General features: G+C 41.5%; 2 protein-coding genes across 2 annotated transcripts; one reads left to right on the plus strand and one right to left on the minus strand.

The window, feature by feature from the left end:
- Nucleotides 1-1,377: 1,377 nt before the first annotated feature.
- On the minus strand, nt 1,378-20,250 carry LOC308294161 (transmembrane protein 53; the record flags this gene model as incomplete). Its single annotated transcript, XM_080736885.1, has 6 exons — nt 1,378-1,739; nt 3,217-3,463; nt 10,889-11,174; nt 18,816-18,900; nt 19,411-19,536; nt 20,229-20,250. The coding sequence occupies 6 exons, from the start codon at nt 20,248-20,250 to the stop codon at nt 1,378-1,380; spliced, it is 1,128 nt and encodes a 375-aa protein (XP_080593011.1).
- Nucleotides 20,251-21,693: 1,443 nt separating this feature from the next.
- Nucleotides 21,694-23,838, plus strand: prrt4a (proline rich transmembrane protein 4a; the record flags this gene model as incomplete). The annotated part of the gene is made up of 1 exon (XM_080736887.1): nt 21,694-23,838. One exon carries the CDS (start codon nt 21,694-21,696, stop codon nt 23,836-23,838), a length of 2,145 nt encoding a protein of 714 aa, XP_080593013.1.
- Nucleotides 23,839-27,147: the final 3,309 nt, after the last annotated feature.

The raw sequence follows: 27,147 nt of genomic DNA on the forward strand, positions 1-27,147 counted from the left end.
TGTCATACTGTAGTTTTTCTTCTACTGAAATTGCTGATTAGCGCCCCCTAAAGCAAATAAGGATACATGCAGGGAAAAGCCTCCAAACTAATCTGGTCTAACCATTCAGATGTATTGATCACTTGCAAATATATTTAGTGAGGAATGCCATTCTGCACATAACCTTCTTATCTCAGAAATCTTGTTTAGTAATGACCAATTCACATCTTTTGAAGCCCTGATCATTTTAGGCAAGTTCAAAAACAAGCTAACAATATGAGACAGATTTGAATATGATGCGAGATAATTAGAAAATATTAATAACTATTGGTTTATACGTTTTTATTGAATACTTTATCAACAGTTTGCAAAAGGTACAGGACGGTACAGTATAGGCTACAATAATGCTAAAAGGATATCACAAAAGGCCCTGAGAACTTGAAATCATCAAGTGAAGTTGCATCATGGAGAAAACAATTACTAACAACTGTTACATTCAGGCATCAATCAACTCAACAAAACTCCCCAAAAAACAAAACCATACAGAAAAACATGTACTGTAAAGTGTCTTCCTTTCAATATTTAGAAGAAAATGGATTCATAGAGCCCTAAATTAAGGGAATATAAATTAAACGTTACTGTATTTAGATGATGGCTCACAGCAGATGAAAAAAGCTTGTTTTCTAACACACAAAATGTGGAAGGATACCATATACAGTGCATATAGGCCCATAATCTCAATAGTAAAAAACTATTCCATTGAATTGGAGAAAACATAATCAAGCACATTATAACATTGTAATTAGAATGATATATTAATTAAAAAATCCCTGAGAGAAACACAATTAGAATAATATACAGTATTAATATTAATTTCCCTGAGAGTATAACATATAGCGCTTACAATCATGGAAACACAAATATAAAACAAATAGTATAAGTACATCAGACTTAAGGCAGTAAAGTGACACCCTCAAACAGTACTGTGTCTATATAAAGACATTTCAAGTATATGTTATTGTATCAAGTTATTACAATATATTATCGCTGACTATATGAATGAGTAAAACATGCCTTTAAACAGATCTTGGTCACGGTTATATTGCTTTGTTCTCATTCTGGTGAAACCTTGCATTTCCACGTAAACACACACAAACAAAGAAATAAATAAATAGAGCAAATCGTCACTGTTGGGCAGAAACCTCGTATCTCCAGGTTTCAAATTTGTACCTTTATCACCAAGCAAAGCCCTGCTTCATCATACAAGGCTAGTTTAGTTCATTTTTAAAATGATAAATACAAAACGAACGGCCTTGGACATGCGAGGTTTCCACCCGACAACAACGAAATGTTGAATCAGTTTTTGCTCTGCACTGAACTTTGGCTATCTGTGGTCAGTTACATTTTGGCCTTGGGAAGAGCCATGCTGACAGACTGGAGGAACGTGTCCAGGGTGGTCAGGTACTCCTCGGGGTGCTTCCTCATGTGACCTGCATGAACGGAGTCCTCCCACCACTTCACTGTGACCTCCATCCCACGCTGCCGCCACAGGTCCGCAATTTGCTCCAGGGAACGCGGGTCACCCAGCGGGTCGTTTTCACAGTAGAAGAAGAGTGCCGGAGCAGTGAGCGGCGTATTGTGGAAGACCTCGATACTTCGCTCAAAGTAATCGACTGTTTGCCGCTTGAAAGTGCCAAAGTACAATAGGCTGGTGTGCTTCACCAGGCTCTCCAACTGAGGCACTAAGCTCTTGCCTAGACCTGAAGGGGTGGAGGAGAAATATCATATCAATGAGGGCTTTCACTTAACCCATTTAGGCCTAGAATTATTGAATGCTTTAACCAGTGAAAAATAGCAGATATACAAGCTCACAGCGCGGCACCGAGTGCCGCGCTGCGAGCTTGTAGATCTGCTATTTTTGAAAAAGTCTTGAAAATGTGTGCAAATCTTGTATACAGTATGTATTTTCAAAGCGAATGTTTGTAACTCAAAGTTTGCTTCTGGGGGGTCCCCGGAACTAAATATTTTGAGATGGGGGTCCGTGGCCAAATACATATCATTTTGTTGGTCCTTCAAATGAAAAGGTTTGAGAACCACTGACATAGTAGTCTCTCAAGAACAGACTAACTGAGCTCCATTTAAGTGAAAAGGACCTTTTCTTTGATGATGGCTGGCCAGATTGCAAACATAGAAACATAGGTTTTTCAAAAAACCTTAGAAGGATTCAAAAGACACTTATAGAATCGGGGTCAAAATTCAAATTTTCACGATTTTTCAAAAATAGCAGATCTACAAGCTCGCAGCGCGGCACTCGGTGCCGCGCTGTGAGCTTGTATATCTGCTATTTTTCAATAGTTAAAGCATAAAATAATGATACACAATATAGTGTACCTGTTCTGAATGCGTTAATAGTATTGACATAATATAGAGGATGTTAATTGTAAATTCACTTGAATTTTGCCAACAGCTGTCAAGCTTGGTGGCACATCATCATTTTGATTGTGTCTCAAATTGCTATATCGTAGCCATTCGATTTTACCTAGCCAACTCATGTTTGCCATTAGTGTCCCTATTTTGGGTATGTCATTATAGGAGAAATGATTTCAAGAAAATAAAGAAAGACCACATTTTAAAAAAATACAAATATACAGTATATTTAGTGTGTGGGGGTGAAAAGTCAACATTTATCAAAGAAGATGTTCAGTGCAGGGCTTAACAGTTGCCATGATCTGTCTCTCCCTCTCTTGCTAGAAGAAGAATTGAAGAAGAAGAATTTACCTACATCATCCCACAAGGGGAAATTCCGTTTTTTCAGCTTAACCCAGCTGTACCCAGTGCTGCCCACAAGGGGCGCGAGGGAAGAGGAGCAGTGATAGCTGGAGCAGGGAATCGTACCTGCGACCTCTGGGACCTCCGGAGTCCTAGGTATGGACACTAACCACTCAGCTATCACTATCAGCTATCTCTCTTCCCCAAGAATTCCAACATGTATCTCACAGACTTCGTTATAGTCCTCAAGACATCGGGGGTTGAACTTTGAAACCAGAGACATGCTGGTCTGCATTTTCACGCAAGCTGGCCAACGCCTTTTAGGGTAGGGAAGTCAGAATTAACAAGATGGCCTGAAACTATCTTGGGTATAATCACATACAAGTACAAAAAGCAGACCTACAAGCTTTGTACATAGGCCATTTTCTATTCATTGCAAAGCAAATTATCTAGCATGGTAAAACAAACCTATGGCCATCCTCTCCAGAGAGCCGATTACCAGGCTATCGTAGATGTGTCCTCTGATCCTCTGTGCAAACCCCTGGTATTTCTGTGTGTCTTGGGAGATGTGAACCAGCAGCTGACCAAACGTGTAGGCGCCAATGGAGAAGGCGTGCACGAGCAATGGACGTGACACAAAGCGTTCGCTCTGGAGCAGCTCCAGCACCTGGCCACCGTATTCCAGCCCCCAGCGTGGCCACAAGAAGTGTTTCACCTGAAACACGACACGAGAACCATTACTCCTGAGTCATGACAAGAACTCTTTCAGCTGAATTATGACAGAGAGAACAATATACTTCAAGTTTCACATCAACTATGACAGAATACTTTATAAGTTTCAAACCGAAACTGCATCAGTGAAGCGTATGTTGCGCAATTGATGTACTTGAATGCAGCGAGAAGACAGAAACATACGAGGCGAACAGTGTTAAAGTTAGTCATCAAACTTTTGGGAAATTCCACTGTTTCCGCAGTTGCCTGATTGTACGAAGTAAAAATGAATTTGGAGTTGGTCATCTCTCTTTTGGGAAATGTTTTCCACTGCCTTGTGGTTTCCTTGTTTCAATAAGGCATTTAGAAGATGCCTGATTTGTTGCGGAAATTAAACCTGTCAGACCAGCCTGGTCCGGCAAGTACCAATTGAACGCAATAGGCTGTGGGCTGCTCCTGTCTGCCTGAGCAACTACTACCAGTGTGCCTTAAAAACGTCACCTAATCCTTTTGTGCGAGTGTGGATGCATGTTGATTCCCTGCTGCAAGTTCTTTATCAGTGCGTGTCTACATGTGTACAATGATGAATGATACACAAGCACAACCATCCTGTTAGTAAAAGCATGTAGTCATGTCATGACTCAAGAGACGAGTCATGCCATTAAAATTAAATAACTGCTGGAGCCCTTCTGAACGTCTGATTGGAAATTACTACTGATTGATTTCATCAGTCCCATATTGCTTCTTTACCATTCCATGCAATAAATAGTAATAGTTGTGGGCTCGCCTATAAGGCGAGCACACTTTAGATATTGTCATTATTGTGGGCTCGCCTATAAGGCGAGCACACTTTAGATATTGTCATTATTTATTTGTTTATTTATCTATCAGTAGACGGGATCTTCGGTTCCTTTCTACTCCTACATACTTAGTGAGAAAATGAAAATAAAAACATCAATGTGTTCAGCTTACAGTGGCGAAGTGTGCTATTATTTATTATAGCAATCGGCCAAATGGTGGCGCTGTAGGAAGCCTTCGAAAGTGCGATCTTTGAACAGGTATAGCTCATGCTCTGTTATACGTACAGCCATGAAACCTGTATACACTTATGCGTCTCCTCATGCCGAACAACTTTTACCCTCTAACTTTTGACCTCTGACCTTTAGGTCTCCCACAATTCGGAATTATATGAAAAACAGTAAAAATCTATCTCCTCCTGGGATTTTCGCGATACGCGCATGAAACTTTTTTCACATGAACTTTGGACCAATACGGTCAAACTGTCTGGTCGGATTTCTTTTAAAGTGAAATATAATTTTTTAATAATTCAATAGATATTGCGGTTTTATGCAAATTATTCTTCTGCCTCTAAATCATACATGCAAAGTTACACGTTCATGGCATTTGGCAAAGATGTAGAGGGTTAGTCAAAGTATCACTGAAACCAATTTTATTCAAATCGGCCAAATGGTGGCGCTGTAGGAAGCCTTCGAAAGTGCGAACTTTGAACAGGTATAGATCATGCTCTGTTTTAAGTACAGCCATGAAACCTGTATACATGTATGCGTCTCCTCATGCCGAACAACTGTTACGCCCTGACTTTTACCTCTGACCTATAGATCCCCCAGAATTTTGAATTATATGAAAAACAGTAAAAATCTATCTCCTCCTGGGATTTTCACGTTACGCGCACAAAACTTTTTTCACATGAACTTTGGACCAATACGGTCAAACTGTCTGGTCGGATTTCTTTTAAAGTGAAATATAATTTTTTAATAATTCAATAGATATTGCGGTTTTATGCAAATTATTCTTCTGCCTCTAAATCATACATGCAAAGTTACACGTTCATGGCATTTGGCAAAGATGTAGAGGGTTAGTCAAAGTATCACTGAAACCAATTTTATTCCAATCGGCCAAAGGGGGGCGCTATACGAAGCGTTTGAAAATTCAAACTTTAAACGGGCATAAGTCATGCCTCGTTTCGTTTGAAGACATGCAACTTGCTTACACGCGTGCTTTGACTCGAGCGGAAGACATCTGTGTCTTTGTTGAGTAAGCTCCGCCCTTAGATTTTCCGCCATTTTGAGCAGTTTGTAAAACGCTTAAACCCGCTTTTATTCTGGAATTTTCGCGTCACGTCCACAAAACTTTTTTTACATGAACTTTGGACCAATATCTAAAGATCTGTCAGATCGGATTTTCTTTTTTAAATTGAAACATGCTTTTTTAATAATTCAATGAATATTGCAGTTTTATGCAAATTATTCTTCTGCCTCTAAATCATACATGCAAAGTAACATGTTCATGGCATTTGGCAAAGATGTAGAGTGTTAGTCCAAATATCACTAAAACCAATCTTACCCCAATTGGCCAAAGGGGGGCGCTATATCATTTTGAGCAGTTTGTGAAACGCTTAAACCGTTAGGATTTTTTTAGCAATTTGCATGATACATTCTACACACAATCTAAGGACCTTTATCTAATATGCCTATGAAGTGCGCACACACAAAATAATAATAATAATAATAAATATAGCTGCAAGCAGCGATAAAGTGGCCAAAGCCAAAAACACCTCAAATCATGAACACAGCCTGCAATGTGCATGAAATCTTGCAAGCACATTCCCAATAGGTCAAGGAACAGATACCACCCTTCTCACATTGGCCTGTTATAGCGCCACCAGCGGGTCAACTTTTGTACAACACATTTTTGGAACAATATGGACCGATCTTTGACGTCAGTAACGTCAAAGAGAGCACTGCCTGCGATCTTGACATTTTGTACTTTTGTGGGCTCGCCTATAAGGCGAGCACACTTTAGATATTGTCATTATTTATTTGTTTATTTATCTATCAGTAGACGGGATCTTCGGTTCCTTTCTACTCCTACATACTTAGTGAGAAAATGAAAATAAAAACATCAATGTGTTCAGCTTACAGTGGCGAAGTGTGCTATTATTTATTATAGCAATCGGCCAAATGGTGGCGCTGTAGGAAGCCTTCGAAAGTGCGATCTTTGAACAGGTATAGCTCATGCTCTGTTATACGTACAGCCATGAAACCTGTATACACTTATGCGTCTCCTCATGCCGAACAACTTTTACCCTCTAACTTTTGACCTCTGACCTTTAGGTCTCCCACAATTCGGAATTATATGAAAAACAGTAAAAATCTATCTCCTCCTGGGATTTTCGCGATACGCGCATGAAACTTTTTTCACATGAACTTTGGACCAATACGGTCAAACTGTCTGGTCGGATTTCTTTTAAAGTGAAATATAATTTTTTAATAATTCAATAGATATTGCGGTTTTATGCAAATTATTCTTCTGCCTCTAAATCATACATGCAAAGTTACACGTTCATGGCATTTGGCAAAGATGTAGAGGGTTAGTCAAAGTATCACTGAAACCAATTTTATTCAAATCGGCCAAATGGTGGCGCTGTAGGAAGCCTTCGAAAGTGCGAACTTTGAACAGGTATAGATCATGCTCTGTTTTAAGTACAGCCATGAAACCTGTATACATGTATGCGTCTCCTCATGCCGAACAACTGTTACGCCCTGACTTTTACCTCTGACCTATAGATCCCCCAGAATTTTGAATTATATGAAAAACAGTAAAAATCTATCTCCTCCTGGGATTTTCACGTTATGCGCACAAAACTTTTTTCACATGAACTTTGGACCAATACGGTCAAACTGTCTGGTCGGATTTCTTTTAAAGTGAAATATAATTTTTTAATAATTCAATAGATATTGCGGTTTTATGCAAATTATTCTTCTGCCTCTAAATCATACATGCAAAGTTACACGTTCATGGCATTTGGCAAAGATGTAGAGGGTTAGTCAAAGTATCACTGAAACCAATTTTATTCCAATCGGCCAAAGGGGGGCGCTATACGAAGCGTTTGAAAATTCAAACTTTAAACGGGCATAAGTCATGCCTCGTTTCGTTTGAAGACATGCAACTTGCTTACACGCGTGCTTTGACTCGAGCGGAAGACATCTGTGTCTTTGTTGAGTAAGCTCCGCCCTTAGATTTTCCGCCATTTTGAGCAGTTTGTAAAACGCTTAAACCCGCTTTTATTCTGGAATTTTCGCGTCACGTCCACAAAACTTTTTTTACATGAACTTTGGACCAATATCTAAAGATCTGTCAGATCGGATTTTCTTTTTTAAATTGAAACATGCTTTTTTAATAATTCAATGAATATTGCAGTTTTATGCAAATTATTCTTCTGCCTCTAAATCATACATGCAAAGTAACATGTTCATGGCATTTGGCAAAGATGTAGAGTGTTAGTCCAAATATCACTAAAACCAATCTTACCCCAATTGGCCAAAGGGGGGCGCTATATCATTTTGAGCAGTTTGTGAAACGCTTAAACCGTTAGGATTTTTTTAGCAATTTGCATGATACATTCTACACACAATCTAAGGACCTTTATCTAATATGCCTATGAAGTGCGCACACACAAAATAATAATAATAATAATAAATATAGCTGCAAGCAGCGATAAAGTGGCCAAAGCCAAAAACACCTCAAATCATGAACACAGCCTGCAATGTGCATGAAATCTTGCAAGCACATTCCCAATAGGTCAAGGAACAGATACCACCCTTCTCACATTGGCCTGTTATAGCGCCACCAGCGGGTCAACTTTTGTACAACACATTTTTGGAACAATATGGACCGATCTTTGACGTCAGTAACGTCAAAGAGAGCACTGCCTGCGATCTTGACATTTTGTACTTTTATAGCCATTGTTTTCTGGCTTGAAGCGAGCCCACAATTGTTTCGAAGGAACAATATTTTTCTAGTTTATCTATCAGGCAGGCAATCAACAGTAGACGGGATTTCGGTTCCTTTCTACTCCTACATACTTAGTGAGAAAATGAAAATAAAAACATCAATGTGTTCAGTTTACAGTGGCGAAGTGTGCTATTATTTTCTATAGCAATCGGCCAAATGGTGGCGCTGTAGGAAGCCTTCGAAAGTGCGAACTTTGAACAGGTATAGCTCATGCTGTGTTTGAGGTCCAGCCATGAAACCTGTATACACTTATGCGTCTCCTCATGCCGAACAACTTTTACCCTCTAACTTTTGACCTCTGACCTTTAGGTCTCCCACAATTCGGAATTATATGAAAAACAGTAAAAATCTATCTCCTCCTGGGATTTTCGCGTCAAGTGCACAAAACCTTTTTCACATGAACTTTGGACCAATGCGGTCAAACTGTCTGGTTGGATTTCTTTTAAAGTGAAATATAATTTTTTAATAATTCAATAAATATTGCAGTTTTATGCAAATTATTCTTCGGCCTCTAAATCATACATGCAAAGTTACACGTTCATGTCATTTGGCAAAGATGTAGAGGGTTAGTCAAGGTATCACTGAAACCAATTTTATTCCAATCGGCCAAAGGGGGGCGCTATACGAAGCGTTTGAAAATTCAAACTTCAAACGGGCATAAGTCATGACTCGTTTCGTTTGAAGACATGCAACTTGTTACACGCGTGCTTTGACTCAAGCGGAAGACATCTGTGTCGTTGTTAAGTAAGCTCCGCCCTTCAATTTTCCGCCATATTGAGCAGTTTGTAAAACACGTAAACCCGCTTTTATTCTGGAATTTTCGCTCCACGTGCACAAAACTTTTTTTACATGAACTTTGGACCGATATCTAAAGATCTGTCAGATCGGATTTCTTTAAAATTGAAACATGCTTTTTTAAATAAATTCAATGAATATTGCAGTTTTATGCAAATTATTCTTCTGCCTCTAAATCATACATGCAAAGTAACATGTTCATGGCATTTGGCAAAGATGTAGAGTGTTAGTCCAAATATCACTAAAACCAATCTTACCCCAATTGGCCAAAGGGGGGCGCTATATCATTTTGAGCAGTTTGTGAAACGCTTAAACCCGTTAGGATTTTTTTTTTGCAATTTGCATGAAACATTCTACACACAATCTAAGGACCTTTATCTAATATGCCTATGAAGTGCACACACACACAAAAAAAATAATAATAATGAATATAGCTGCAAGCAGCGATAAAGTGGCCAAAGCCAAAAACACCTCAAATCATGAACACAGCCTGCAATGTGCGTGAAATCTTGCAAGCACATTCCCAATAGGTCAAGGAACAGATACCACCCTTCTTACATTGGCCTGTTATAGCGCCACCAGCGGGTCAACTTTTGCACAACACATTTTTGGAACAAAATGGACCAATCTTTGGCCCACAATTGTTTCGAAGGAACAATATTTTTCTAGTTGGAACTTGGAATAAATTGTAATTTACAATTAAATATAATAGTTTGATTGAAATATTTTTTGAAGAAACTGTTACTTTTACACAATCAAAAGGTAATGGATTTGAGTTAGAAGTATATTGTCAAAGAAATCGACACCAGCAACAATACCACCTAAGCAGGGAAAGAATACATTTGTCAGATGGGTCAAGAAGTATTTGCTCTCCAGGGCAAGTAGGAAAAGAACCTTAACATTGGACCCTATTTTTTATAATCATTAGTGCTGATGTGTGTACCATTTTGTAGTGTCAAATTAATGTTGCAGTAGCCTTAGGATATTGAAGAGATTACATTTCCCATGTCAAATGAATTAACAAACTTGACACAGAAAAATAGCTGACAGTGTCAGAGCCAGAATGTTTTGAACTTCCAGGTGCCTCTCTAATACAACAAGCTGATAAACAACCTCCAAGATGACAACCTCTAAGAGACACTCAGAGACGACTCACTCAACTGTTATTCTACGATAACAGTTCAAGGACCAGCGACTATACTGGTGCTTGAACACTACGTAATGCCTTGTAACATCTGATATCATGCTGGGATATAATGCCCTGCAGATTCCATTCTTTGTTAGAGAAACAAACAACTCAGACATAAGTTGTTTGTTTCAACAAAAGATGTCATCTTTTGTTTACACCTTATTTTTCCTTGCTGCTGGGAAGTACCTACCTACAGTACCTGATACATACCTACCTACCTATTAAGGATTATTCAAATAATTGTGACTTGAATTTCCATCAGCTCCAGCAAAAGTCCTAAAATATGTCTACTTTAAAGGAGAAAGTAGGTTGGATATTAAGAATTATAGCTTATTTGAACAATTAATCAATCAATTGTGTTCCGGCTTGGATTGGTGGAACCAAAGTAGTTGTACTTTAAGTTTCTATTTATTCTTATCACAAGGTTTTAAAGACTACCTTTTTGTTTTTACATAAGGTTTTTATACTAACGTAATATCATCATTAAAATCGTATTGTTTTGCCAATGATTGAATTGTGGCCCCACCAGTTTGGAGTCACTGTGAGTGAAGAGTAAAGAGAATACAGGCCAGTCAGAACACTTAATCATCTCAAGGTTATAGAAGGAATCCATTCATGATATATCCTTACCTCACTCTCCACCATGAGAATGTCAAAGCCAGTACGGAGGTAGATTTCACAGTACTTGGCCACAGCTTGGGGTCGCGCGCCCAGCCATGGCAACATCACCAGGAGGGGCTTAGTGTTTACAGTGGATGGGCTCTGTTTCACAGAGGCAGGGGACACGGATTTGTTTAGGTAGAGAGTGATGTTCTTGCAGAGGCGATGGGTGCTGACACCACTGCCCATGCCAACCCTGCCAAGCATCATAATATCAGACAGGGTGTCTGAAGGGCAACGGTGAGAGGATCCGGATCTAGAAGAAAAACACAGCAAGGTTACAAAAGTGAGAACAACATGAGGAAGTACTCAACCTTCCTCAGACCTGAAGAAAGGTATTATTGTGTAGAAACAAATGTTGGGAGTCGCCTTATAGTATAGTTAGTCTCAAGGTTGCAACCTTGAGACAAACTATACAAGCAATACAACTATTTCTAAAGAAGATCATGTCTAAATGCAGCTTGTTAAGTTGGTGCCTGAATACATGAAAGCACTATTACATCGTTATTACAGCATTGCTACGCACTAATAGTAGTGTACAGAGAGAGAGAGAGAGAGAGAGAGAGAGAGAGAGAGAGAGAGAACAGTCTATAGATGAAGCACATTTGTCACTATGTATCCACCTTATTATGAAGCAAACATATGCGCAATTCAAAACATTCACATTCAAGACAGCATTAATGGTCAGGGGGTAAAGTGGCTTGTAAACGCGTGGCTTCGTTCGTTAGCATAATAGTATCAATTGATACTAAATCGTCGTTATTATTAGTATGTGTAATAAACGACTTACCTTAACTGTTATAAGCTATTATGTTTAGAGTATTTTCCTTAGACCAGCTACCATACTTGTCCACTCCTCAGTCTTCAATAAGCCTTTCTGTGTTCGCCTAAACAGAGAAGTGTTTCATCAGCGCTGCCTCTGCCTCTCTCTGGCCGATAGCCAAGTTTAATATCTAAATCTTCCTCCACGTTTATATTTAACCTGCAATACAACATTTGCCACTAGGCGTCCATCAGTGAGTGGAAGCATGGACCATGGTAGCATGCAGATGGTGCAGAATAGATCACGCTGAACTATGGAATGGACGCTGATTTTAGTTGACTGTCTCCCCGACAACCTACTACCGAGCCCAGAACAATACAAGAAGGAAGTAGTGACACGCTTCTCATGATTCTCAATGGCATATTTCCACCAACAGGTTCCAAACATAAACATTGGAATTATGCCATTGAGTTGACTTCCGCATTTAGTGTCGTCACTGTGCGTCATGCCCTGGTCATGCCTTGATCTGCGACCGTACGAACGATGGGAAACTCTAGTGCTTTATGGTTTTCAAAATAGAGCACAGTTGACTGCCCGAAATGCTACTATGTTTTTTTCCCCTCTCAGTCTCAAATCTCACGTGCAATGGGGGGGGGGGGGAATGGGGGGGGAATGGGGGGGGGGGGGGGGGGGGACATGCACAGTGTGCACACACACACACACACACACACACACACACACACACACAACAATTCAGAATTCTGAGATATAGCATACTCAAAATCCGGTGTGAAAGTTATGTTAAAGAAAGTTATAAAGTGATATAAATTGTCAGGAAATGAGAGGTATGCGTGAAGATAAGTATGTCAAGACTCAGGAAACTCAATGTATTTTGTATCACTATCGCAACAAGCCATGCTACCAGATGTTGTAGTCTTTGCCTGTTTTTGCACTGTTTTTTTTATTCTTTCATTTTTATTTTATTTTTCTCCTGAATATATCGACTGCATACTGCATAGTAGCTGTGTTCTATCAGTCTGTCATTCAATGTTATATGAGATACTTCAATGGTTTCCTGTGTAAATAAGCCAACTGCTTTTCTAGGATCTCCTTTTAGTTGACCTTGTACCAGTGAACTGTAGGCCTACCGTCATGAAACTGTACCTTTTTCTATGCAAACTTCTAATAAAGTCTTCAATCAATCAATCAAAGCCTACTCTACATAGTAGTCATTTTGTTGCTCAGCAGCTGTCTCCCCCCCACCCCCCCAATTCGTATTGCTTTTCACATAGAATCAACTATGCACTTCAAGCAGCACAAATCAACAACATTCAACAACATTGAACTCTGTATCCCCCACCCATCCCCCATTACCATATCTTATTTCAAGATATGGTATTGAAATACGTTGTCTACATTGTTATTAAATAAACATGGATCGGTTAAAAGGATTGAATAACAATGTACGTTTGCAATGCCAGAACGGTGATAGAAAATGTGTGGTTTTCATTATATTTATTGCAACTGTAATGAGCACACAGAGGTTTGTTGTTCATTGTCCTAATTGTGATAAAGCCCTCTTTGCTCCATTACTGTAAAACATCTGTTCCAGCTGTTAACTGATATTTTCCATCCAAAAGCCATGGATGGACGTTATAGGGACATACACCTGCCAGTGCCCTGTAAAAAAGTTACATAAAAAAACTTCAGTTTACTGTCTTTATGTTCCAAATAAAACTGCATAATGGGAAATAAATAGGCATATTGCTTGATTTAATAGCAGTTGTCTCACAAATCCAAACACACTACATTCCAATGATAATCCTTTTACAAATCTACTCATTCAGAAGTTTTACATCAATACAGGTCGAGGTCACCTAGGTTCAGTATAACTAACTCAGTGACCTCCCCCTTCAGGAATGGGGCTAATCTTTTGTTTGCTGAGCAAAATACAACTCTTTGACAATTTCCATTTTTATCACACATCATGGGTTTGTTCTTATAAAACGGTATTGCAACTGCATGGTTACAACATAGCCAGGATATGATGAAATATCATATATGTCGTTTTATCCCAACACTGCTGAATTGTAACAGCTGTTAGAACACTAAAACACATCAGCCACCAGCTCCTATTGGTAGTTTATCCTAAATCTATTACAAATTTACATTGGCTTGACTTGACAACAAATGTATTCATTCATTCATTCATTCATTCATTCATTCATTCATTCAAGATTTTAGTTATCCAGTTAGCCAGTAGATGGAGTAAGTTCTATGCAAAAGTGAGCTGAGGAACAAGCCTGAGTGCATGGGCTGAATTTCCTTTGGCTGGATGGTGCAAAATCCTTCCAGCCAAAAAAGGATGGAAGGATGGTGCAAAATCCTTCCAGACAAAAAAGGATCCTTCCAGCCAAAAAAGATTTAAAAGAAGCCTATAGGCTTCTGTTGAACCCAAATTAGCCTAATTCTGTTCTTTTAGGCTACTTTTACGCCTGTTTTAAGTTGTCTTGTTGGACATTAATTAGTTTAAAAAAAACATCTGTTATAGTCCAGACAGTACAGTAGGAAAAGGCCATGGCATCAATACAAGACAATGGCACTTGATGTTACATGGGTAGATCTACAGAGACATCCCATGGGTCACAGACAAGGTCAGGGAGAGAGGGATGAGGCTTACCGGGCACTGTGTCATAGTCATACAATTAGAACTGCTGGCGAGTGAACTGAAGCTGTGGAAGCCAACCCAAGGCACAAGGTGCAACACCTATGTAGACACACTGTAGTGTAGTGTAGGGTGACAGCGGAGCAACACTGCAGAGCTCCAAACCCTAATGCTGTTTGGGGGCAGTGAAAGGCAATGATCAGGGAGTCCAGAGTTGGTGTTGGCTATAGTCTGCACGCTCACATAACATAGAGCACATACTGTGCACCCAAATGTTACATCTGCCATTTCAAGGTTATTCTTCCCTACACAGTATAGTTGCTTTTTTATGTTGTTATTTTATTGTTGAAACATAATAAAAGCTAGACCTTTTCCATCAATTCTAAATTATTTCATTTTAATTCTCATTACAGAGGATAATAAGTAATTGTGGTTTGTATTCATGGTAGAATACTCTCTTTTCTAGCTTTAAGAAACCTTTTTGTTTTTGTTTTACCAAAAACCCATTGATATTAGGGGCAACTGGTTGTGGCAATGTGTCACTATGCATTTGATGGTCAATAACTTACTGTTAAAATAACTTGAATTGAAGACTTTAAGGACAACTTTGTTTTTTTTCCAACAAGGGTTCATATTTTAGATTGTAATTAGAGAAAAGAAAAGATAAGTGTTAAAATGTTTTTATATACTGCTTTCTATTGTTTTAGCGATTTTGATCTCAGTGGGTAAGGGGGATGCGTACAAGTGGCAAGCTGATGATGAGCAATTCATCATGACAGAGTAAAACGTTTGTCAACCAACCACAGTCTCCCCTTAACCAAAGCATTCCGTCAGAGTAATTTTCATTATTGGCTATCTTTTCTGTGCTAACTGCTTAGCTGCACCTGCTTCGCTACATTCTTCTCTATTAAGATAAGTGTCTCTAACAGGGCCAACTTTTAACTTTGGCAGTGAGTAATGATTCCTCCTGCAAACACGAGACAGCACAGAACTGCAATCATAGAATTAAGTGTCTTTTTTAGGTGGTTTGGGTGATTGAATCTTAACTTGTATACGCTACTTCATTACAACAGTTCGTCTAGGACTCTAGTGCATTTACTGCATCCGACTTGTACATTTATTATGCATTTAACATGATCTATTTTAATTTGATATGTGGAAAAGGAGTAAATTGACTTGTTTTTGACAGTTGTTTATTTTCTCTCATGATTTATATGTGCTTAACTGGTTCCTCGGTCAAGTCCAGAACTATATCATAGCACGTGCATGCCTGCCTGCGGTTTCCCATTGTGTCCGATGAGGACTTCCTCCTCTGCAATTAGCGACGGATTCTAGTGGCTGTATAGGCCTAGTGAATATCACCAGTCCCTGCTGACCACATCTTGTTGGAGGATGACTTGTCCAAACAGAGGACAGATACTCAATGACTCTGGATCGCTGGTGTGAGGCGGCAATAATTTGGCCCTGCACCTCATTGAGCTCATGTGTTTGGCCTGTCATTGTTCCTCTCCAGACCCCCTTAGTTCCAGCTGATTTGGTGCTTTCCTGTGTCATCACTGGACAACGGGTCACGGTCAGTCAGGCCCCTCTGGAGGCTCCTGTCATTACCAGTGACCGACTGTTCAACTCGGTCGTTTCAAACTCTTCCCGTGCTGAACATATGTTTCCAGGGGCCCCCAGGGGCCACAGATCTAAAATAGTCAGAGAAGGCCTGCTTTTTCTATCTTAGTTTCTTGCATCAGTCCTGATGGGAATGAATGTTGAGAAGCAGCCCATTGCCCTGTCAGCATGAAACTGTTACCCAGATAAACACTCCGTTCAATACCACTGTCAGGTTTAACATTATATTGAATATGTCTTTGTGTGTTTATTATAATGATGCATAATATATTTTGACATAACCCTAGCCCATAGTGTTTAAGATAAGGTCCAATAAATCAGTCTTTCCTGTAGATCCGTGGTTCAGATTTTTTATTTTATTTTTTTGCTTTTTTTATTTATACATTTATTTATTTTATGTTTTTGAATGTTGTAATCATGAAAGATTCAGATTTATAATATTTTTTAATTAATAGAAAAAAAGATAGGAAACTGAAAAAATAAAGAAAAGAAAACGATATTAAAATGAGTCAGCGACGCAAAAATGGGTCCAAACCTAGGCTACTACTGTTTGGGAAAAACATGCTGTAGATTGTGGTCTGTCCAACAATCTGTCAAAAATCTGGTTTTCCTATTCTTAGTGAACCTCACTTCCGTCTAGAAGCCTGTCCTTGAACTAAAGAAACCGTACATTCACACTACGGTACTTGTAATCTTACATCAGGTTTACAGGGGGAGAGAGAGTGCACATTTTGTGTTCCTGCTATGTGCTCTGTGTCGCTGAATGCATCAGAAGGTATGTGGACCAGTGTCTATTTTAGAAAACATCCAAGGAATTGAATTAGGCCATGAGGCCGTCGGATTTCCCCCACTGGGGAAAGAAGAAGCATCTAAAGCAGTGTGGTAATGTTCAAAAGAAGGGGTTGGGTTGGCACTGCAAGGACAGAGAGTGGGACGGCACGCAGTTGTCACAGTCTCTAGACATAATGGACATGGCCCGGAGGGTCATGTGAATGGCAATCAAGGGCGTTACGTCTGTAATTCCTTTTTAAAAGAGAAAATCCACTAGAACACAGCATGTATGGACATGCATGCATGCATGCATGTCACTGCAATCATACATTATACTACTTTACACAAACGGCAGTTTCAAATGAATCCGCTGACTTGATGTTTACTGTGACAAAGGGGAAGGACACAGTACTAGCTCTAAATTACAGTCAATACCATGTATTGATCTTATGGTTAGTTAAATGCAGAGTGCTGCTCACCCGTTAACTGAAAAACGTGAGCCACTGATCCAATGGCATCTCTCTCTCTCTCTCTCTCTCTCTCTCTCTCTCTCTCTCTCTCTCTCTCTCTCTCTCTCTCTCACACACACACACACACACACACACACACACACACACACACACACATAGACACACTCACTCTCACTCTTGTTCTCATTCTCTTTCTCCCTGTTGCTGTTTCGTTCTCTATCTTAAATCTCTCCTGCTAGCTCCCTCCCCTGTGTGTGTGTGTGTGTGTGTGTGTGTGTGTGTGTGTGTGTGTGTGTGTGTGTGTGTGTGTGTGTGCGTGCGTGCGTGCGTGCGTGCGTGCGTGCGTGCGTGCGTGCGTGCGTGCGTGCGTGCGTGCGTGTGTGTTGTCCCATAACACTGACAACCCCAAAGAATAATTAGGCCTATTTGCTCAGTGAGTAACCCACAGAAACCATGCATTTGCATAATACTGTATACTGTATAACACTCTTCTACAGGTACATACGACACACTGAAGTGCGTGCGTGCGTGTGCGTGTGTGTGTGTGTGAGAGAGAGAGAGACAGACAGACAGATGTAGAGGTGAGCGGGGAGAGAGGGACGAGAGAAGAGGGAAAACAGAAACAGTGGACTTTTCACACATCCATGAAAGAGACACCATATATTTTGGTGTCCATGGTCCCACCGAGCCAGTAGGATGGTGTAATTCCTTACACAGACGGGGAGGAACAGTCAGTGTGACGGAGCGGTTGCAGCGGCAGAGAGAGAGAGAGAGAGAGAGGGACGGATGGTGGAGTTTTGCCTGGAGGAGGTGGGGTCTGTTGGGGTCTGTGTGAGGACTGTCTGATGGAGAGAGGAGAGAGGCACAGTAAGTATGACAGGACAGCCAGCACTACGTACGCAGCAGAGACACTGCAGGATTGCAGCAATGTGGAGCAGCATGTGTGTTGCACTTGGAGAGAGGCTGCAGCAAAGTGGGCTATTTATGAGCTAAGAGCTCATCAAGAACAAGACGAACCAGTGGAAATAGAGCAGGGCAGCTGAGAGGGAGAGAAGCAAAAAGGGGAGAAAAAAAACGTAAGGCTGTTTTCTTTTGCACCAGCATGTTTTGTGCTTTTGTTGCTTACACATAGCATAGCGCTGTTGTGTGTTTTTTAGGTTGCCACAACCGTGTGTGTGTGTGTGTGTGTGTGTGTGTGTGTGTGTGTGTGTGTGTGTGTGTGTGTGTGTGTGTGTGTGTGTGTGTGTGTGTGTGTGTGTGCGTGCGTGTGCGCGTGTGCATGTGCACTAGTGTGTGCTAATGTGTATGTTTTTCAATGTCTGAAATGTGAAGTGACGGAAGCGCTTGCTTTTCAATATTATATTTTCATAAAATTAACCTCAGTTGAATGCTCATCCTGTAGTACAGTTATTGTCCTTAACCCCTGTTCTTTGCCAACAGAGATGGCAGCAATAATCTATTAGATTGTAGACTTTTTTTGGGGCATCAATGTAATTTCCGCTTCTTTTCTCCAGGTGAGCTGAACACGTGACGTTCGGTGACCTGAGTACACGGATAGGTCAGCCATGTGATTGGACAGTCCTCTTGCGACTTCACAGAGGAGCGTACGAGTCCTCCGCCATGTTCTCCTCCTGGACCCACCGTTGTCTGCTCTTCTCTGTCCCTTTGCTTCTCTCACTTGTCGCAGCCTTAACTGGAGAAGATGACAAGGAGACGCCGCAGGCAGACTTTGAAATGGCAGCAGCACAGCATCACATAATGCCAACACGGGGCCCCCACGGGCCCAATTCAGCGCCTATGCACCCTGTGCTTGGACCCAAAGGGGCTGACATCCTGACTCTACCGCTGGGTTGGCTCTCACAATCACCCGAGGAAACCGACAGCCAAGGAGTTATTGGTGAATATGCTGACACCCAGGACAGTTCAGAGATATCCCTTCTGTATCCAACTGAAAAATGGCCGCTGACGTTCAGTCCCACAGATGCTTCCACAGAGGGTTATACATCAAAGGTGGATACCAGACTAATAGGGTCTTCATTAGGGGGAGTTGCAGCACAAACTGCCCAAGGCCAAGGAACAGATTATTGGCTTACTGAGTCTAGAAAAGCAGACATGTATGGTACACTCCACCCTAGGACACAGAATGGAGAGAATCTGCCAACTTTGTCAGCCAAGTCTAACCAGAGAAATGACACAAAATTACCTGTCCTTCTGTCCGTCACCGTTCCAACATACAGCCCGGACTCAGTTACGTCTTCAGCGCTGTCCACTGGACCTGCGGCCATCGCTGAGGGTCCGTTCCCGTCACTGGCCACTGACAAGCAATTACCTAGAGAGATACAGGAGGGGACTGGACACAGGTTACAGGATTCTACAGATAGTCTTTCAAAGCCTAAAACTGTCATGAGGACAGACAAAGGTGAGCATCACATGAATTATGTGTTGACAATAAGAGAATGCTCAGGCTAGTATGTTTTCATATACTCAACATCTTTTTTAAGGTATTTGTGGGACCTTTTCTGCCTTTATTGATAGTACACAGAGCAACAGGAAACAGGGAGAGAGAGACAGGGAGTGACAGGCAGCAAAGGTCGAAGGGCTCGGGAATTGAACCCACAACTTTCTGTCAGGCTGACAGCAAGTTGTGGGATAATTAGCATTAGAGCCTATATGTGGTATATAGAGCCTATATGTGGTATTTGCCTTAACCGCTAGGACAGCAGCACCCCTATTAGCCCAACATCTTGAGGTGACATTTTGTAATAGCGAAGCAAACCGTATGGTCATGGACTATCTGTTTCCAACCTTTATTTGATTCAGAATTAGTCTTGTCCTCACAAAGGACAGCAACACTCGAAATCCAAGTGTTTCTGCAGGGTTCTCCAATATGTATTCTGACTGCAAAACACAGTCGTTTTATATTCACAGAGCAGTTTGCATCACTTCTCTCTGACCAAGGTTTCCTTCTCTACCTCCTACCTGCATATCTTTCTCGCTGTCCTCTAACCCCATCTCCCCTACCTTCCTCGTTGAATCCTTCCATATTCTTCTGCTCAACACAGGCCCACCACGCTCTCTTTAATGAGGACATGGAAACATTCCATGTGTTGTGAGATCATCCAATTGAAAAAGATATACTGTACTCACTCACACACAAACACTCACACTCAAGTTTCCCAAACACAGGGTTGCAACCCAATTGTGGAACACAGACCAATTTCTACGGGTTATGAGTAAATATCCTATTTAAAGGCTTTTCCTAAATCTTTTTTTTTTTTTTTAAGAAATCTAAAATGTTAAAGAAAATTAATCACAAATGGAGAAAATAGCTGATCTACAAGCTCACAACAAGTTGTGACACACTGTGGGCGGATATTTTCACTATTTGTGAATAATTAATTAATCATAGCTTTCGCAGTTCTTTTTTAAACCCGGGACCTAACTTGATTATACAATTTCTGTATACCACCCTTGGACTTGACGTCTATATCATATTTGTGTTTTTGTCAATTATGGCTGTATTACAGATGGGCCGCAACCAATCTTTTGAGTCATACAGTATGTCCTTCGTACAATTCCAATTGAGACTCACTGAACTATGAAACCACGTTTGTTTCTCGTTCACAACTTAGCCTACAGTACACCCCCTTATGCCCCTGCAAAAGCAGAAACAAAGCATATTCCATAGATAACTGGCTTGGGTTGGACTGGATATTTATACACCAGCAGTGCTATTACTGTAGATGTCCTTTCACCAAGAGAATACGGTAGGCCTACTTGCATTATTTATCGTTCACACAATCAGACTTCAATATACATTGTAATGTTAGAAGATATCCACAAATCCTTTTCAAATTAATGCACTATTACTGGCAAAAAGAATCACTTGACCACGATTAGAAATAGTCACACAAAATGAGAGCAGCAATGAGGTCAATACTAACCTAATCTACTAACATATCTCTCTCTCTCTCTCTCTCTCTCTCTCTCTCTCTCTCTCTCTCTCTCTCTCTCTCTCTCTCTCTCTCTCTCTCTCTCTCTCTCTTTCTCCTACTCTCACTCCCTCTTTGACCCAGTTAGAGATTCCCAGTTTTACAAGCCTGCTCTGTTTTATTATGGATTATCTCCTTTCACACTGCAGATTCTCCATAGCTCTTTTTTTAAAATGAAAGTTCCATGACATATAGACATCATACTTTAATGTGTTGAAGTAAATCAATCCTACTACACAGGGCCATTCCAGTCATGCAACAGTGAGAGTTGCGTGTGCCTGGATTACAGTAATGCTTTCCTGTAATTCTTTCAAAAATCAATATGGTGAACTCTGTTTGCTCTGTGTACACAGAGTGAGTTTTAAGAAACCCACTAGCACTAATGGGTTGACAGGATAATGGGTTGCCAGTTTGATTCAACATTTAACATCTCTCTTGACTTTGAATGTACTTGTCAACCCAATCTGTCATATAACGGTGTCTTATTTGCTGGCATGTGTTCTGCAGGTGGGACTCCAGGTGAGGAGTTGCGCGATTCAGAGACCAACGGGACAATCCTTCTCCCAGACTGTAACCGTGACTCTGCAGCCCCACCTTGCAAAACCTCAAACCAATCCTGGAGCTCTGTGAACCCGGATGACCTCACCTCCAATGAATCCCAGCGTCCCTCCCTGACCCGTAGCCCGCCCTTCTTTGTCCCTCTGTACTCGGACTGGAACTCTGCCCTTGCCACTTGGGGACTGGCATGGGAAGCTCACATCTATGGACTGGGATCCGTCTTTGCCGTGTTTGGCTTGATATCCGTTATCTGCTTGTTAGGCCTGCCCCTGCGTTGTCCCCCTGCTTGTCCCTACTTTTTCCTGCTGCACGTGTTCCTGCTGGCCGTGGCAGGGATGCGAGCCTTCTCCTTGGTTTATGACGCTTACAGTCACCAAGAGCGTCTCCCACCTCTGGCCTCCTTCCTGATGTCTGAACTGCCCTTCCCATGCCTGACCTCAGCCTTCTCCCTGGCCTTCCTCCTGCTATCCCTGCGCTCACGCATGCACCTGTCCCTCTCGCTCTCCATCTCTGCCTCCTTCTCCGTTCTGCCCAAACCCTGCCTGCTGCTCTGTCTGTCCCTGCTGCATTTCGGCATCTCTATGGGCTGCGTGGGCCTCCTGCTGCTCCTGCCGGGCCTCCCCGCCATGCTTCTCCTCCTGCCCCGGGGCCTGTTCGTCTGCCTCTCCATCCTCCTCCCGTGCTCCTACCTCATCTTCTACTGCTTCATACGATCCGACACCAAGCACATCTACCGGCTGAACGACAACAGCGAGGGGGGAGGGTCACCCGTGGTGATGCGGCCCGCGAGCTGCCCGTTTGCAGAGGTCGAGGACTGGGGCAGGGCGGCTCGCGCCGGCATAGGCGCCGCGCTGGCTCTGTTAGGGTGCGGAGGGCTACAGCTGTACGGGATCCTGCACGCCCTCGGGCTGGGCGGGGTCGAAGGACACGGGTTCCAGCCCTGGCCCTGGTGGGGCTACCAGCTGGGCTGCAGGCTGTGCGAGGCGGGGGTGTATCTGGGCCTGTCGCTCATCGGCGCGCAGCCTCTATTCTGTCACACTAACTCCGCCCTTAGGGCTATGACTCATCCCCGGCCAGGGTCTTGGTCTCGTCTCACCTGCGCCTCCCCCTCAGGAGGGTCCAATCTGCCCTCTCAGGAGCTTGTCAAGTCTCCTGGCGTCCCCTATCACTACCCCTGGTCCCAGGGCAAGACGGAAAAGGTAATGCTCTGTAACGTCATCACTAAGGGACAGTCAGAGGCTCTCCCTCTTTGCTCAATGGTCGACCTCCCTCCAAGTGGGATAGACGCTGTTCCTCACCCCAGCTACACCTGGACCTCCATATTCCCTCTTCCTACGCCTCCTATCCCGCCCCATAGAACCAAAGGTGGGGCGGAGTCGCAGCTATCCTCCCAGGACGGCCTGGGCCTGGACACCGACTCTACCGGGGACCTGCGCCCCCCATCTCCCATAAACCTGTCCCGCAGCATCGACCAGGCCCTGCACAGCGAAGCCCTGTTCTCCCACAGTCTCTTTGACTCCCCAAGAATGGTTCACGCCTCCTCCAGCCTGTCATTAAACTCTCCCTCTCAAGGCACTTCAAAGCAGGGCCACAGCTTAGGAGACAGTGCCCTCTATCGAACCTCTTCCTGTGGAGAAATGGACGAAGAGAAGCCCCTGTGCAAGACACGAGCTCCCCCCCAGCAGGGAGGCACCCTATCGTGCCACAACCAGCTTCCGTCGCCGCCCGAGCAGTGGGGCTCCTTGTGCCAGGCGTCTCTGTGCAGCTCCTCCCAGGGCCTGTGCTGCGACCCCGGGGAAGAAACGGGGAAGAAACGTTCCCATCATCCCTGGGCCAACAAAGGGCAAAACATCTCCCACGACAGCCTTCCCAGGGCCATCCCACACCTGCCTTGTTACAGGCGCTACCGAACCCTCAGCTTGGCATCGCAGGATAGCCAGGGATCTGGTAGGCTGGTGGGTACAGAACACCTGAGTGAAAGCAAGCAGCTGGAACGGGATCTGGCCGTACAGGCTGAGTTTGTCAACGTGTGCAAGCAGTTGGATTCCATGAGCGTGTGCAGCGACACCATTGATCTGTAGGCCTCTGTAAATGTCGCTAAATGATCTCGCTCCTACTGGATTGTAAAATGAAATACGGCACATATAGATTAGTTTGTTTTGTGGAATTAAATTATACATAATTTTAGTTGTGTATATGGTAAATGGTTAACTACTAGAGTACTGTACGTATTGTGCATTTTTGTCCCTTGAGATTAAGAATTGTTATTTATTATTAGGCCTACATGTAGCATAAACAACAAATGGACTTTTAATACTGTACAGTCAATATTCTTGACATTTAAAATGACTCAAAGCTGACTTCCACATTGGACATTTTTTTGTAAACATTTTTACCATTCTCACTGTGCAATGTCTACTGTTTAGAAATTACCATGGCAGCTTCATGGCATGCAAGCAGTGAGGTTTAGTGCCATCTGTTGGGGGGAAAGTTGAACTAAATCCTCTTTTGAATAACTGTGGGAAAACCCTGGCTTAAACTGTATGCAGTCATTTGTATGTAGAGTAGCTGATCTTTCAACACACACGTTGACAGATCTGACTTGGGTGCTGCTCCTCTGAGGACTTTGATATTATGTTCATGGATCAAAGGAACACTACACACTATGGCCCTAGCTTTTTACTCCAATTCTGATTCAGTTGCCTCTAATGTTGTCCAACTAGGAACTAAAGGTTATTTACTTGTAAATCACTCTATATAAGAGTGATAAATAATCTAATGAAGGACATGTTACGTAGCTGTGAGACAAACAAGTTTAGGCTCAAGCAAAGGTCATTTATGAACTTTTGTATTTTTGGCACTGCAAACAGTGGCCACCATTAATAAGCTCAGTGTTGCTTTCTTCATGTTGTCTCCTAACTTGAACAGGATTAGTCAAATAGTAATAGTGATCTTCAGTGTGTCAAGTCAACTGGAATGTCATGTTTTTACATTAAACAAACATTATGGCAAAACTGCAAAGCACCTGACACCTGTTTTGAATGTCATCCCCTCCATTGTCATATATTATTATAGGTCAAGGAGAGCCTGTGTCAACATTACACAATCATGGGTAGGGCTGTCACATTTATGACATTTTACATGACGATTAATTGTCACTGAAATAATTGCGATTAACGATTTCATTGTGTTTTTGTCGTTGACAATTACATTTCTCTTTGGCTTTTAGGCTTTGAAATTGCACATGGCAGATATGACACATAACCTAAATATACAAAGAAATTACTGACATATTTGACAACTTTATACTTAAAAAAGAACATTGATAGTGGAAATAGTCGACCTGCAAGCTCACAAAGCGTCGCGATGCAAAGCGTTGTGAGCTTGTAGATCTGCTATTTCCACAATTTTTTACTTTATGTAATAATTGTAATAATGTAATAGCCCTAATTGTGACAGCCCTAATCATGGGAATAAACTTTACTCTACATGCTTTACTTTACTTGTTCTTCTACGACTCATTTGACTGTGGTTGTGATATATACCAAGATCATGTATGTAGTGGAGGCATGATCACATGAGTCCAATTACATTTTCTACAGAGGTTAAACACTGACAGGAGTGTGGGAGTCAAGAGGACTATTTGTGATAGATTTAAGTTTAACACTCATGCCCCTTTATTGGAGTAGAGACAATATCTAAGAATATTAAGAAATAATGTTGTGTTAAGAAAAGAAGGCTTGTAACTCACTTTAATGTTCTGTATGAAATGTTTATTATAAAATATATCTAATTTATTCAGGTTAACATGACAAATATCTGTGAGGATTGAAACTTCATAAACCTTTGTTACAGAGCATAAATAGTTTCAAGTCTTCTTTTCTAAATGTAAAAGAGGCCATAATATGACCCTTTAATGTTGTGAGTTTTAATGGGAGAGAAAATATCACCATATTGGATTATTTTACATGTCTTCCCATTTTTCCTTGGCAAAGTAACATCAATGATGGTTGTTAAACTTTCATCTTTATTCTCACTCATGCACAACATCTAAAATTCATCTGAAGTCTGAGCAGTGAGCACAGCAGTTAATAGAAGAAATGTTCAGCTGAAGAATCGTGTCACTGAATGGCTATTCAGTTGGGAAACCTGTTCATCTGCCCTTAATGCATTATTGTCCTGCTACAAATGAATGCAATCATGCTGAATGATCAAACAGAAGTACATATGCATATTGTTATAATGTCCCAGGAAACAAGTCATAAAATAAAATACAATAAAATAAAGGTGACTACTGAATAAGCTAAATCAGACCCACAAGGAACCTCAGCAAATGGATAAAGAATGTTTGCTAAAATTTAGCAAAAGCTAATTTAGCAAACATTAATGCCTAAAAGTGTAATGGTAAATGACTATAGGTACAACCTGATTCCATTGACGATACAATAGACCCTTTTCACAACAACCATTTTGAGGTAGACACCGATGCAGGTAATTGTGGCAGTGTTTTCATTTAAGTGTTGACTGCTAGCATACAGAAACACCTAAACAAAACACACCCACAATCTGCTCTGAAAACGGTCTACTACTCCTCAAAGAAATTGCCTGTAAAAAAATAATTATAATATCAATACTATGTAGTATGTACAGTTAGTATTTGCAGTCTGTCTATGATGACCACATAAAGGTAATAACATGGGAATCTGCAACATTAAGTTCTGGAAAGAACAGAGGAGTGTGAACCATTTTTGTCTTTCCGTCTTGACAAACTGAAGAGATTGTGCAACTTGTACATTCAAAAATCAAACAAACACATTTGTTCAAAATATATCCATTGCTGTGCAATGGATACTGGAACAAGATAAATGTGTCAAATCATATTTAAAGCGTCTACCTTCTCGTCACCCAACAAACAAGTAACACTCCTGAAAACAAGTCACATTCTGATATCCAGAAAACAGCCTATTCAGAATGTGAATATACTTCCTCTCTATAAGGCCCTCTGGTTACATGTACAAAGTTAAATTAAGGCTAATGCTTAGTTTTAGTCACTTCTGCAGATCTAAAGGGTCATTCCCATCTGGCAAAATAAAGATAAAGATAAAAAAATATCTTGCTCAATTGAATTGGAGTCCACACTGGACGCTACCATCCACTTCAATTGAGAAAGATATTTTTGGAGCGGTGAAACAGCACTCCCAATGGATAGCTTTGTGTGTGTCCCTGTCCCGTCCAGCATAAATAGCTGCAATGACAATTGGTGACCAGAAGAGTTTCGCAGCCTCCTCACACCAGTACTGTAGTGTAAACTACTGACAGACAGGAACAGATTGAGACGGGAACTGTTGTGCAGACTAGACACACGCGCACACAGGGTATAGCTGCTCAAC

This window comes from Nannobrachium achirus (genome assembly GCF_963921795.1).
Source record: "Nannobrachium achirus genome assembly, chromosome: 11".
Lineage (NCBI taxonomy): Eukaryota > Metazoa > Chordata > Actinopteri > Myctophiformes > Myctophidae > Nannobrachium > Nannobrachium achirus.